Below are 13,695 nucleotides of genomic sequence, written 5' to 3' on the forward strand. Positions count from 1 at the left end.
TATACTCCCTTCCTTTTTGGGCCAATGTCAGTGCTGTGCTGTGACAATTACTCGGTTATTCAATAGTATACCAAATTAATTCTATATGTATTTTAGGAAGGGATAGCTTTCTTTTGAAGGTATTTAAAAAAACGTTTTTTAATTGTTGTCATTATTATTATTATTATTATTATTATTATATAGAGGATAAAGACTGATAATTTTGAAAAATTGTGTTTCCCTTACTTTCAATAGGGGAAGGGGATGTTGAACTCCCACATACACAGTCTGGAAGGGGTATATATAGATTATATAGTGGATGTCAAACTCACACATACTATACAGACAGACAATGTCAAACTCACACATAAGGGGTGCATATAGATTATATAAGAGCTGGCAGGGTAAGGGTGTATATGGATTATATAGGAATGTAATACTCACACATGTATGGACAAGAGGGATGGGTGGCTGACATTTTGGAAAGAAAGGAAGTACAAAGTAAAACAATCCAAAATTCACTTGTAGTATAACATTTAATCTGTAGATGAATCAAACAAGATATATGCTGTACTCACCTCTACCATACATTCCAAACACTGCTTAGTTTGCATACTTGTCTTTTTTATATCATTAATTGTGCTACATGAGCTTTATTTGGGCAAAATTTGTGTAAAATAAGCCTAATTAGTAAAACAGCAGGCCAAATTTTTGTTCAGAGATGCAATTTTAAATGTATCAGGCACAGCAGTAAAATCATATTTTCCTTGTGCCCAGTGGCAAACACCATGCAGTTATGTGTTGCATTAGGATATAATTATTTCCTCTGCCCAAGAGCAAATGGAAAAAACAAATAATAATACCATATATTATTAAAGAAATGACTGCTCTGAGATATTACTAATAGAATGGTGATGTTGCTGCAAGTTTTACATACAAGACTAAAACAAAGCTGAAGTCTCAACTCTGTGAACAAAGCAATCAATCTGGGCTGAAAAATCTTTAAACTGTGTACAATGCGTTGTGCCCTGCAGTGTCTCAAACATCGGGCAATAAAAGTGCTTGTTTCAAGACAGGTATGCTAAATCAACGTCTGCTTCAACATATCGCTATTAATGAGGAAAAGGCCAATGTGAATGCTGCATGTAAGGAATCAATGGCTAAGACAGTGAAAATATAGTTATCCCTAGGCATGTTTAGGCAGTCAAGAAATATCTTGTTTGTTTGATATACCCATCATTCAATGTTAAGGTGCAAACATCTGCATAAAACATAGTTGTTATACAGTATGTTAGACTTATTCTAATGTTCTGCTCATTAATGATTAATACCTGAGCATTTACAACTTAGGAGTAAGTAAGTATTTTATGCGCCATCTCCAATATAGGTGGACAAGGGCATGCTAAGTAAACCAAACATACTACACATTGTAAAAGCAAACATACTGTATATAGTGTATTAAAACAGTCAATAGACAGCTGGTGTGCTTCTTCCCTATGGTCACAAATATCTCCCAGGTACAATAGTGCACATGAGCAATATAACAAAGCAAACAGTTTAAACATGCTGTATCTGTTGTGGGTTTAACAAGAAGATACATATTAACTTAAAGTGTTACTAAACCCAGGACCCTGTATCCTCTATATCTGGTCTCCCACAGTACACAGAACATGGAAATGCAATTATTTTAATAAATATAAACTGATAAATACCTTTTCTCATCAGCAGTATATAGCAGTTTTGTGACTTCTATCTGGGTCCGGCTGGGCACTGGTTAATCTTGTAGGAGGAGTTTTCATTCTCCTCTGACTATCCTGTGAGGCTACACCACCCCTGACCCTCTGTGTGGACACTGCTGATCAGGGGCGGACTGACCCTTTGGAAACTCGGGCACTGCCCGAGGGCCCGGGGTCAGTAGGGGGCCCCATGAGATGCCCCTGGTACCTTTTTCATAGGCTTTTTTGAGTTTGGGCAAAGACACAGGGGCCCCATGATCCCCTATTGCCCGGGGGCCCCATGAGTTGTCAGTTCGCCCCTGCTGCTGATTGATCCTGTGCTGATCACATGCGCCCTCCCCCATAAAAAAAACTATCTGGCAATACACATCAAACGGGGTATGTGCAGACTTGCCACTGCTGCTCTATCTGTGGCAGATGGATTGGGGACAGCAAAAGAAGGGGAGGATCATAGAAGTCAGGATGAAACAGCCTTTTTGCACAATGCAGAGGATTAAACCCTTAGGTTCCACAGTGAGTATAACAAGCATAATTTACTGCATATACAGGATGTTTTTACTGTTGTGGGTTTAGTAACACTTTAATTACTGGCTAGCTAAGTTGAGGTGAACAGATTTTTCATTAGTGCTCAGGTATAATTATAAGGTGCCAATGTTTTACTTCTGGGTGATCAAAGGTTGGATCGAGTTGTGTGTTACTATTTATAGGGAAGGAGCTGGTGTTACAAAATAATTTTCAAGGTAATGTTTAAAAAAAGACCCTTTAGCTTGTTTACGTGAACCTGTGAAATCTGTGAAAATCTTTTTCATTGCAGTGTATGTAATATCTGATTTTATTTTTTTAATATTGTGTTACCAGTGGAAACCGGACATTGAATGTTGTGCCTGCTCTGTAAGCTGTAGGAAGGCATGCAAGTAAACTTCCAGAAAGGAAATGATTTAGGATGGGCATTGCTAGAGTGATGGATATTGCTAATAGTCCAAGAAGAAGTAAGAATGTGGAATGGTGAAGTATACAGAATTACAGGCTCTGAAATGTGTTCACAGTCTCCTTATACTTTGCTGATATACATTAAAAAGAGTTGTATGGATAACAAGGTCATGAGTAGGGCTGAACTGAAAGTTTAATCTGAACCTATGGACCTATGCCTGAAATTTTGCCTATTCACTCCTCTGCTTGGTGGGAGAAGATCATCCTATGCACAAGTGGTATTTTTTTGGCTTTTATATACATATGACAGCTTCTTGTTGTCAGTGGTTCTAAGGAAGCCCCAGCCACATACAGTAAGTTACATTTCACATTTAGCCACAAGCATGAAATTAAAAATTATACAAATGTGATTAAAAAAATACTGCAATACAAATATAACAAGCATAATATAAAATCTTAATTTTAATAAACAATCAAAAAATATATTGATAATAAACAGGATACACCTGTGTATGCAAAAATTGATTGTTGTTCAAACGTGTTTGTGTCCAACAAGCTCATGACCAAAAATTCATGTGAACTCAAAAATACAGTGTCCAAACATATCCATAAGTCCATGAAAAAAAATCAATAATATCCAGTAAGAGAATAATCATAAATCTTTTGGTGTCTTCCTCAAGTGCTGAAACTGGAATATATGTGTTTCTTTGAGTCCCACCACCAAATTCGTATGGGGATACTCTCACCTAAAAGAAATTACTAGAGATGAGCGAATCGAACTTGGGTGAAGTGGAATTCGTTTCGAATATTAGGAAAAATTCGATTCGCGCTCGAATCCGAAAATTAGCAAACTTCGGATGCACGAATCGAATTTTTCCCGATCGGCCGATTTTCATCCCTTCTACAGCTGGCAAAAAGTGTCCCTGCAGAGAGCTCCGCTATTTCTGACAGTTCTCTGACAGTTCCTTCACATTTACAGTGGTTGAAACATTGTATCTATTTGTTTCCATTTAGGAATACAGATGTTTTTATTCGGAAACAATAGATACAATGTTTCAACCGCTGTAAATTTGAAGGAACTGTCAGAGAACTATCAGAAATAGCGGAGCTCTCTGCAGATACACTTTTGCTGGAATGGAATTCTTCTTAATTTTCATCCTACTTCTTCTTCTTCTTCTTCATCCTCATCCTCTCTTCTTCTTCTTCATCATCCTCATCCTCTTCTTCTTCTTCATCCTCATCCTCTTCCTCTTCTTCTTCTTATTCTTCATCCTCATCCTCTTCTTCATCCTCATTCTCTTCTTCTTCATCCTCATCCTCTTCTTCTTCATCCTCATCCTCTTCTTCTTCTTCTTCATCCTCGTCCTCCTCTTCTTCTTCCATTCTTCCTCACCATCATCCTCTTCTTCTTCTTCATCCTCATCCTCTTCTTCATCCTCATCCTCTTCTTCTTCTTCTTCATCCTCATCCTCTCTTCTTCTTCTTCATCCTCATCCTCTTCTTCTTCTTCTTCATCCTCATCCTCATCCTCTTCTTCTTCTTCATCCTCATCTTCTACTTCTTCTTCTTCATCCTCATCCTCTTCTTCTTCTTCATCCTCATCATCCTCATCTTCTTCTTCATCCTCATCCTCTTCTTCTTCTTCTTCATCCTCATCCTCTTCTTCTTCATCATCCTCATCCTCTTCTTCTTCTTCATCCTCATCCTCTTCTTCTTCTTCTTCTTCTTCATCCTCATCTTCTTCTTCTTCATCCTCATCTTCTTTTTCTTCTTTCTTCTTCTTCTTCTGCTTCTTCTTCATCCTCATCTTCTTCTTCTTCTTCCTCATCTTCTTCTTCTTCTTCATCCTCATCTTCTTCTTCTTCTTCATCCTCATCCTCTTCTTCTTCTTCCTCATCCTCATCTTCTTCTTCTTCTTCTTCTACTTCTTCTTCTTCTTCATCTTCTTCATCTTCTTCTTCTTCTTCTTCATCTTCTTCTTCTTCTTCATCTTCTTCTTCTTTTCATCTTCTTCTTCTTCTTCATCATCTTCTTCTTCATCTTCTTCTTCATCATCTTCTTCATCATCTTCTTCTTCATCATCTTCTTCTTCATCTTCTTCATCTTCTTCTTCATCTTCTTCTTCTTCTTCTTCATCTTCTTCTTCATCTTCTTCGTCGTGCCCCGTGACTGCCCAAATGAGTGAAGTGTGCGGTGATTCTAAGATCGACGGCACTCATCTGCATGTCATACTGACTGACAGTATTATTTCTCTTCCCCAGCAGACTCCAAGGGCATTTAAATTAAAGGTACAGTGTTCTGCACTAATATAAAGGCTCTCTGAAGCCTAGAAACCCTTTTAATAAGTTAAATTCGCAGCGAATAAATTCGCATTGAATCGAATTTATTCCGCAAATTCGGCGAATCAGCCGAATCGAATTTTTGAATAATTCGCTCATCTCTAGAAATTACCTTTCAGCAACAAGGTCCTGAAGGCATCACTTAGGCAAACTCAGGGAAAACATATAAGGAACAACATAGTGCTTACCATATACAGTAATTGGTATTTTGTAACCACTTGAGCTCTGGAAGGTTATACCCCCTTCATGATCAGGCCATCTTTTTGATATTTGGCTCTATGCTACTTTGCCTGGCAATTGCATGGTCATGCAACACTGTCCACAGAAAAAAGAAATATATCATTTTTCACACAAATAGAGCTTTCTTTTGGTGGTATTTGATCATCATTGGGTTTTACTTGTTATACCCAGCAAAACATTATATAAAGCAAACATTTTGAGGGACAAAATTATATTTTTTAATTTCTGTTATAAATTTAGACCAAAATGTATTCTGCTACATGTCCTTGGTAAAAAATTGCAATACGTGCATATTACTTGGCTTGTGCAAAAGTTATAGCGTTTTCAAACTATGGTATATGCACTGGAATTTATGCAGCTATGATGCCATACTGGTAATGGCAGTGATCAGCGACTTACAGTGAGACTGTGATATGTGGCAGGCATCACAAGCTGATGCTGGCTGGAAGGGACATTAACTGACTAAATTACACTGAAATCAATAGTGACACTAATTTAGTGATCACTGCTATTACTATACACTGTCACCGTACTAATGCAATTGGCTGGGAAGGGGTTAACATCTAAGGGTAATCAAGGGAATAACTGTATGACTAACAATGTGTAATGTGTGTAATATGTGCTGCTTTTACTTGCAGATCTTGCTGTTTTTCTCCCTGCTTTTCAGGGAGAAGAAACAGCAAGATCACCCTTCTGTTTACACAGAGTCCTTTGTGTTTGTCAACAATAGATTCTGGGCTGTGATTAGACATAGCTGATCAGCATGTTTCAGCCAAAATCATTGACTGACACCTGTTGACAAAATTGCATTCACAGTGCAGGTGTCCTTTCAAAGCTCAGGTAGGCAGGGGGTGCATGCGCACGCCCACAGACCCAAAAACACCATTTATATATATATATATATATATATATATATATTATATATATGTATATATATAGTGAAGGAAATAAGTATTTGATCCCCTGCTGATTTTGAATGCTTGCCCACTCAGAAAGAAATGATGGTCTAAAAATCGAAAGGTAGGTGTATTGTAACACTGAGAGACAGAATAGCAACAAAAATTCAAAAGAAATGTATGTCTAACAAATGATGCACTGATTTGCATGTTCATGAGGGAGATTCAGCAGGATTTCTGGCTACCAGGTAACAGGTAACAAGCTGAGATTAGAAGCAGTCTCTTAAAGGGAGTGCTGCTAATCTCATTTTGTTACCTGTATAAAAGATACCTGTCCACAGGAGCAATCAAACAATCAGATTCCAAACTTTCCACCATGGCAAAAACCAAAGAGCTGTCCAAGGATGTCAGGGACAAGAATGAAGACCTACACAATGCTGGACTGGGCTACCAAACTATCACCAAGCAGCTTGATAAGAAAGTGACAACAGTTGGTACAATCATTCACAAATGGAAGAAACACGAAAAAACTGTCAGTCTCCCTAGGTCTGGTGCACCATGCAAGATCTCACCTCGTGGAGTGTCAATGATCATGAGAACAGTGAAGAATCATCCCAGAACTACACGGGAGGAACTTGTAAATGATCTCCAGGCAGCTGGGACCACAGTCATCAAGAAAACAATTGGTAACACACCATGCCGACAAGGATTGAAATCCTGCAGTGCCCGCAAGGTCCCTCTGCTCAAGAAAGCACATGTCCAGGCCCATCTGAAGTTTGCCACTGAACATCTGAATGATGCAGAGGAGGACTGGCCGAAAGTGCTGTAGTCAGATGAGACCAGAATCGAGCTCTTTGGCATCAACTCAACTCGCCGTGTTTGGAGGAGGAGGAATGCTTCCTATGACCCCAAGAACACCATCCCAACTGTCAAACATGGTGGTGGAAACATTCTGCTTTAGGGGTGTTTTTCTGCTAAGGGGACAGGACAACTGTACCGCATGAAAGGGAGGATGGCTGGGGAAATGTACCATCAAACCTTGAGTGAGAACCTACTTCCCTCAGCCAGGGCTTTGAAAATGGGTCGCGGATGGTTGTTCCAGCATGACAATGATCCAAAACACACGGCCAAGGCAACAAAGGAGTGGCTTAAGAAGAAGCACATTAATGTCCTGGAGTGGCCTAGCCAGTCTCCAGACCTTAATCCAACTGAAAATCTGTGGAGGGAGCTGAAAGTTCGAGTTGCCAAACGTCAGCCACCAAACCTTAATGACTTGGAGAGGATCTGCCAAGAGGAGTGGGCCAAAATCCCTCCTGAGATGTGTGCAAACCTGGTGGCCAACTACAGGAAATGTCTGACCTCTGTGATTGCCAACAAGGGTTTTGCCACCAAGTACTAAGTCATGTTTTGTGAAGGGGATCAAATACTTTTTTCCCTCATGAACATGCAAATCAGTGCATCATTTGTTAGACATGCATTTCTTTTGAATTTTTTGCTGCTATTCTGTCTCTCATTGTTACAATACACCTACCATTCGATTTTTAGACTGTTCACTTTTTTGTGAGTGGGCAAACATTCAAAATGAGCAGGGGATCAAATACGTATTTCCTTCACTGTACATATATATGTGTGTGTGTGTGTGTGTGTGTGTGTGTGTGTGTGTGTGTAACTGAGCCTGCCCCTGCTGCCCCACTGCAGTAAATATACTGTGGTGGTGTGGCAAGAGGCTAACAGTGTAAAATGCACCTACATGTAAAAAGGGCACTCTTGCTTTAGGGATCTTACTATGAGATGTAACACTGAGCCAGCTCTGATTGCCTGTGTAGAACTGACAGAAACACACACTCAACATGCAGTCTGAACAATACAAAGCACTGTCTATGCAGGTAAATTTAAGTAGCTGTCTTTTAAATTGTTGCTTCTAGCTGCTCAGGTTCATCCAAAGAAGTCACAGCAATTGGCACTTTCTATAATAAACAGATTTGTTCCAGCTGAGAGTGGGGTTGATACCACGTACCGTGTAGCTACACAGGGGGCCACCATAATGACTTGCTTGGCAGATAAGTTATGGTCAGGGCCAGTCTTGGACAACACTGTATGGTTTATTATTAAGCTATATTTAGAAATAAAATAGAAATAGACTCTTAATTAAATAATTTTTTAAAATATCATAAAGTGATTTATTTGTGTATTAAGAATTTTGACAGTTGATGCAATAGGATTTGCAAACTAAATTGTACACTAGGGTGTAAGTGATGTCACTGGTGTGTGACCATGTCTTCCACAAGATAGACAATTTAGTTTAAAATATATGTAAAGCCAGAAATGTTTTGTTCAGTTTTGAATACTGTATTGTATAGGTAAAACCCCAGTCAAGGTTTTTTTTTGCTGGCTATGTCCTATTGAGGAAATTTTTCTTTTACCTCCTGTCTTGAGACACACTCCTTTTTCTCACTTTTACTCCTAATGACAGTGGTCACCAGGACAATTATAGAAGATAAATCCAACAGTAGGGATGCAGACAACATTAAATACTTGGAAGGGATTCAGGCTTTCTTTGAAGGGATGGACAGACTTTTTTTTTAATTCTTAATTTTGAAGAAGCGGTATAACATGTCTTTAAAACACAATTACATCAGTATGAAATGCAACAGATATCATACACCAAAACATACAACCAATACAAATAAATCGAAAGCGTTGGTTCTGGTGTAACCTGTATTTGTTATATGTGGCCATCAGAACTGCTTGTACACATCCCTGAAATACACCGTTTCCTCATATACTTTTTAGTTTTGTAATTCGATATAAGGATAAGCCAACACTAAACCTCAGTAGAGAAGATGAAAAGTAGGGGAGAATAGGTGACAAGAGGGATAGTGAGAGAGATAAGAAGGAAAAAAAAGGGGGAGCAGTAGAAAGAGAAAAGGGGTGGGTAGGGGAAGAAAGAAACCCACCCATCCCCCTGACCTGGAACCCTGAGGAACCTTTTAACTCCAGGAATCGAAAGGAGTGTCACAATATCTCACCACAACCTATGGTTGAGAGGCTAGCTTAGTTTGGTCTCTATAAAAGAAATAGGGAGTCCAAATTTTTCCTGATCATCATGGTCAGGTTTTTCATCTCTTGGATTTCACTGATTCTCATTCATACTTTTCCACAATGCTGGAATGCAGGCTTTTGCTGCATTGAAGAGGTGTTTCAATAATTAATTTTTGATTTGTTTGTTTGAAAGTGGTGTATCATGTAACAGGAAAGCTGAAGGGTTTCTTCCAAGGAATACTCCTGTTAATGTTTTTATAGTCTGCTCCACCATAGTCAAGAAAACCCTTAGCTTGGGACACTCCCAGAAAATATGGAGTAAGCACCCCTCAGAATTCAGGCACTGCCAAGTGTTCAGGACTTGGGGAACATGCAATGTAGTGCATATCAATGCAATGTAGTGTCTCTGGCATTCTGTACCATCTTGTAAGAAGTTTGTATCCTCCCTCCAAGTATGGTTGACCAATAGGGAGACTTGAGAGGCAGAAGGGGACAGGGAAAAGCATACCCTTCACACACCAAAAAAATCACAATTGTATCCAAACTTGGTTGCTTATATATCTGGATCAGTTTATTGCTCAATTTGAAATACCATTTTCACTAAATTTAAACTACAAATATGCATTTTTACATCATATGCTCAATTTGGAGTGCCTAGCTTTATGACAGGATTGACCTAACAATATATCAAGATGAAAACTATCATTACATTGTCCAAGTTAAGATATTCTGAGTAGGCTTATGTCAAAATAAATTAGATACTTTCATTGATAATATTAATGTGTGTACCCTCACAAAGATTCTGTTCAAAGTTAACATGTTGGGAGGCTATGGATTTAAATATGTTCATATTTCTAAAAAGTACTAAATGAGCTTAACCACCTGCCCTCCAGAGGATTTACCCCCCTTCCTGACCAGACCATTTTTTGCGATATGGCGCTGTGTTACTTTAACTGAAAATTGCGTGTTCATGCAACGCTGCACCCTAATGAAATCTATGTTTTTTTTCCCCAAAAATAGAGCTTTCTTTTGGTGGTATTTGATTGCCTCTGTGTTTTTATTCTTTGGGCTATAAACAAAACAAGACTGGAAATTTTGAAAAGAAAACTATATTTTTGACTTGTTGCTATTAAACATGTCCAGTAAAAATGTAAAAAAATCTAATTTCATGAAAATTTAGGCCAAAATGTATTCTGCTACGTGTCTTTGCATAAAAAAAGTCCCCATACGTATAAATTAATTGGTTTATGTGAAAGTTATAGCGTTTGAAAATGACGGTATATATACTGGTATTTTTTTTTCTACTAGTATTGACGGCAATCAACGACTTATAGCAGAACTGCAGGACTGCAGCGGGCATTCTGACATTGGAGGGAACTGACTTGCTGTCAATGACATCCTCAGTGACACCAATACAGTGATCAGTGCTAATAAAAAGCACTGACACTGTACTAATGGCACTGGGCAGGAAGTGGTTAACATGCGGGGTGATCAAAGGGTTAATTGTGTTCTGTTTTGTGTTCTGTTTTACCGTGTGCTGTGTGTGATATTTTCTTTAAGTTATGTGCTATTTGATAGCAAACATGTACAAATATACTGTAAAGTAGGTGTTATCCCAATTTGGCTGCAAACATGGAAATACACTTTAACCCAGTGCTTTATTAAATACATTTCACATAATAATTTGATATTAAAGTGATTGTAAAGTCAAATTTTTTTAAAAATAACAAACATATTATACTTAACTGCTCCATGCAAAAGAACTTCCTCTTCTGGGGTTCCCCCCGATGGTCCTCTAGGCTCCTCCACCTTGGGGTGTGCCACCACAGGGAGCCGATTCCTATGGTTGCACACCAAGCCAAGCTACCTGCAGGAGCCAATGGTCTCAGCAATACCTGTGAGGGAAAGGAGAGGGGAGAGTCACTACAGATGGACACAATGCTGGATCAAGTGAAGGTTCAGGTACGTATGGGGGGGTGAGGGGGAGATGAGAGGTACTGGAACATTTTTTACCTTCATGCAGGTAAATTTGTTAAGATAAAAAATGTTTAGGCTTTAGACCTACTTTAAGGATTTTTTCAAACATAACAATGAAATAATAACATAAAAAACAGTATCTACTGAACTAAATTTTATTTTTAAGATAGCATACATAGCTTCACAAAGTAAATTATATTGTGTTCAGTTTTATTATGATTTTTTTTTCTCTTCTCAGATACATTTGTTCTTTCTAGACCTTTGCTCTTTTAAATGGCTGTATATATAATAAACTACTGTGATATTTGAAACAAATATGTAACATGCATTGTGCCACTTTTTTTTTAATTAACCTTTTTCATAAGTGTAATGAAAAGATGTGCTGATATTAGTGCCAGCCAGTATGATTTTAGTTGTTTGGTATATTAAAAAGATGTTTTCCTATTGCTTCCTAGAAATCACAATTCTCTGTTATTAAATAAGAATCAAACAATAATAACTGCATATCATATATATATATATATACATATATATATATATATTGTGTATACAGAATTGTGTATACAGAATATTTATATTATACTGTATGTCCACAGCCTATGGATACTGAAATATAAATGCTGACAGTACCCAATGTCACCTTGTATCTTTATGCCTAGGTTCACACTAGAGGTTGCATGTGAATTGCACAGGAACCGCTCCTCATTTCTGTGCAGTTCATATGCAATTCTGTGCAGTGTGATTTGAGCACATTAATTTTGAATAGCTCAAATCACACCACATCCACACCAAAAAAAGTGCAGGCACCTTTTTTTAGCCATGCTGGAACCGGATAACATGGTTGTTTATACTTGTGCGATCCAGTGCAGGCAAACATGCTTTTCGTTTGAGTTTGCGACCTGCTTTTGGGGTGTTGTTAACTTTCAGTTGAGACCCACAGCAGATCCGGGAAACATACAAGGAGCAAATGAAGTATTCAACTATCATTGCTCAGTGCGACTGCGATGTTGTGCGGGAAACATACAGATAATGGTTGTGTGAACCAAGGCTAAAGGATTTAGGAGGCAACATCTCTGCAACTGTGTTCCCAGAGCCATCCACTTTTTTTTTTCTAATTGAAATTTTATTACCAATATTGAAATCCAGTGCAACTCTTAATGAAAAAACAGCTGAGTGAGTCTCCAACAGAAACTTTCTGGAAACAGAACAGAAATCTAGCCTCTTGAATCCTTGAAATATACAAGGAGTAAATGAAGTATTCAGTCAATCAGTGTTCAGTGACCCTGACACAAATCTGTCAAGCTATTATTAGTGTGTTACATTAATTTTCATCTCCTCACCACTTTTTAGATGTACCAAAACATATGGATTTTTATTTAACCTGCCAGCATTTTAAGTATTTTATTAATATGCAGAAAGTTTCTGAAAACCTTAAAAAGTGTACTTATATATAAAAATAAACTTTTTTCTACACTAGCAAACTGTTCATGAAGAAAGCACTCGTTCGTTAATTGAGGGAATGAAAGTGGATGCCTCTTATGTGCCTTCTACATACCTGGCAGAGATTGCACGCTTCCTGCAGTCTGTTGCTGAGGTTGATCTTCTACTGAACTCTTCATGTTTCAATAAAAAAGACTGTGAAGATCTCACCAAACAAGATGAGTGTCTCAAGGTAAGAAAATTCCTCTGTTTAATTAATAAAACTGGCTCTTATATCAAACTGTGATTCTAATGTCCCCTTTTAAGGACTATTTTAACAGAATACGTAATTGGCTGTATGATTATACAGGGAATAACCATAATTTTCATTTTTTTTCAATACAAAACATGTTCAGCCTGGCAAAGACCATGCTTAAAGACTTTTAAACTGAATGCTGCACAAACACAAACACAACATCACTGTGGCTCAATCAGGTTAACATGTGGCTGCACAGCATAGTCTCTGTAAAACTCTATAACTACAGTAAGTCTAGATGTGAATGCCTACTTAAAACAGTTCAGAATACAAACAGCTACCAGTGATCATGTTCAAGAAACAGCATCGCTCTCAGTGGTGTCCAGGGTAGCTCTGGTAACACAGGCAAACAACTGGAGGGATCCAAGGCACAGGGCCAACCTACTAGAACTAGGGTAGTCTGGTAATACTCTAGGAGCTCCAAAAGCTGTTCTTGGAGATGCTGTGCACTGACCACACAATGGTTCTGACAGTGAGGGGTCATTCATCTAGATGTAGATACATACCAACCTACCCCCTGCCTCATCTGGTATGGTATCTTTGAGCTGTTGAAGGATGAAAGTGGAGATAGTATCTTTCCTGGGTGTGTCCAAAAACCCAGAAATTTTTCCGAAAAAAAGTTAAAGGGGCCTGCACCTGTTGAGCATAGCAAGTAAACTTCACTACAATATCTGGAAAGATTCTTCTGAGTTTCCAGTACTTGCAATAGATCATCCTGTCATTTTGTGTTATACAAGGAGAGATTTTAATTTAACCTTTATTGCTGGTGTATGTATCTTCTTTCAGATTTGACTTTTACCCAGTACACACACATTGTTCAT

The 13,695-nt window shown here is 38.2% G+C and overlaps 1 protein-coding gene across 1 annotated transcript in view; it reads left to right on the forward strand.

Annotated features, from left to right (window-relative positions):
* Window positions 1-13,695, forward strand: part of DMD (dystrophin) — a 2,676,943-nt gene that overhangs the window by 1,027,963 nt on the left and 1,635,285 nt on the right. Inside the window, exon 41 of the mRNA XM_089653005.1 lies at window positions 12,617-12,811. Coding sequence (XP_089509131.1) covers window positions 12,617-12,811 — 195 coding nt within the window. The remainder of the gene's footprint in view (window positions 1-12,616; window positions 12,812-13,695) is intronic.

The sequence above is a fragment of the Staurois parvus genome, unplaced genomic scaffold (assembly GCF_062004578.1).
Source record: "Staurois parvus isolate SC_StPar_1 unplaced genomic scaffold, SC_StPar_1.0 ptg000696l, whole genome shotgun sequence".
NCBI lineage: Eukaryota > Metazoa > Chordata > Amphibia > Anura > Ranidae > Staurois > Staurois parvus.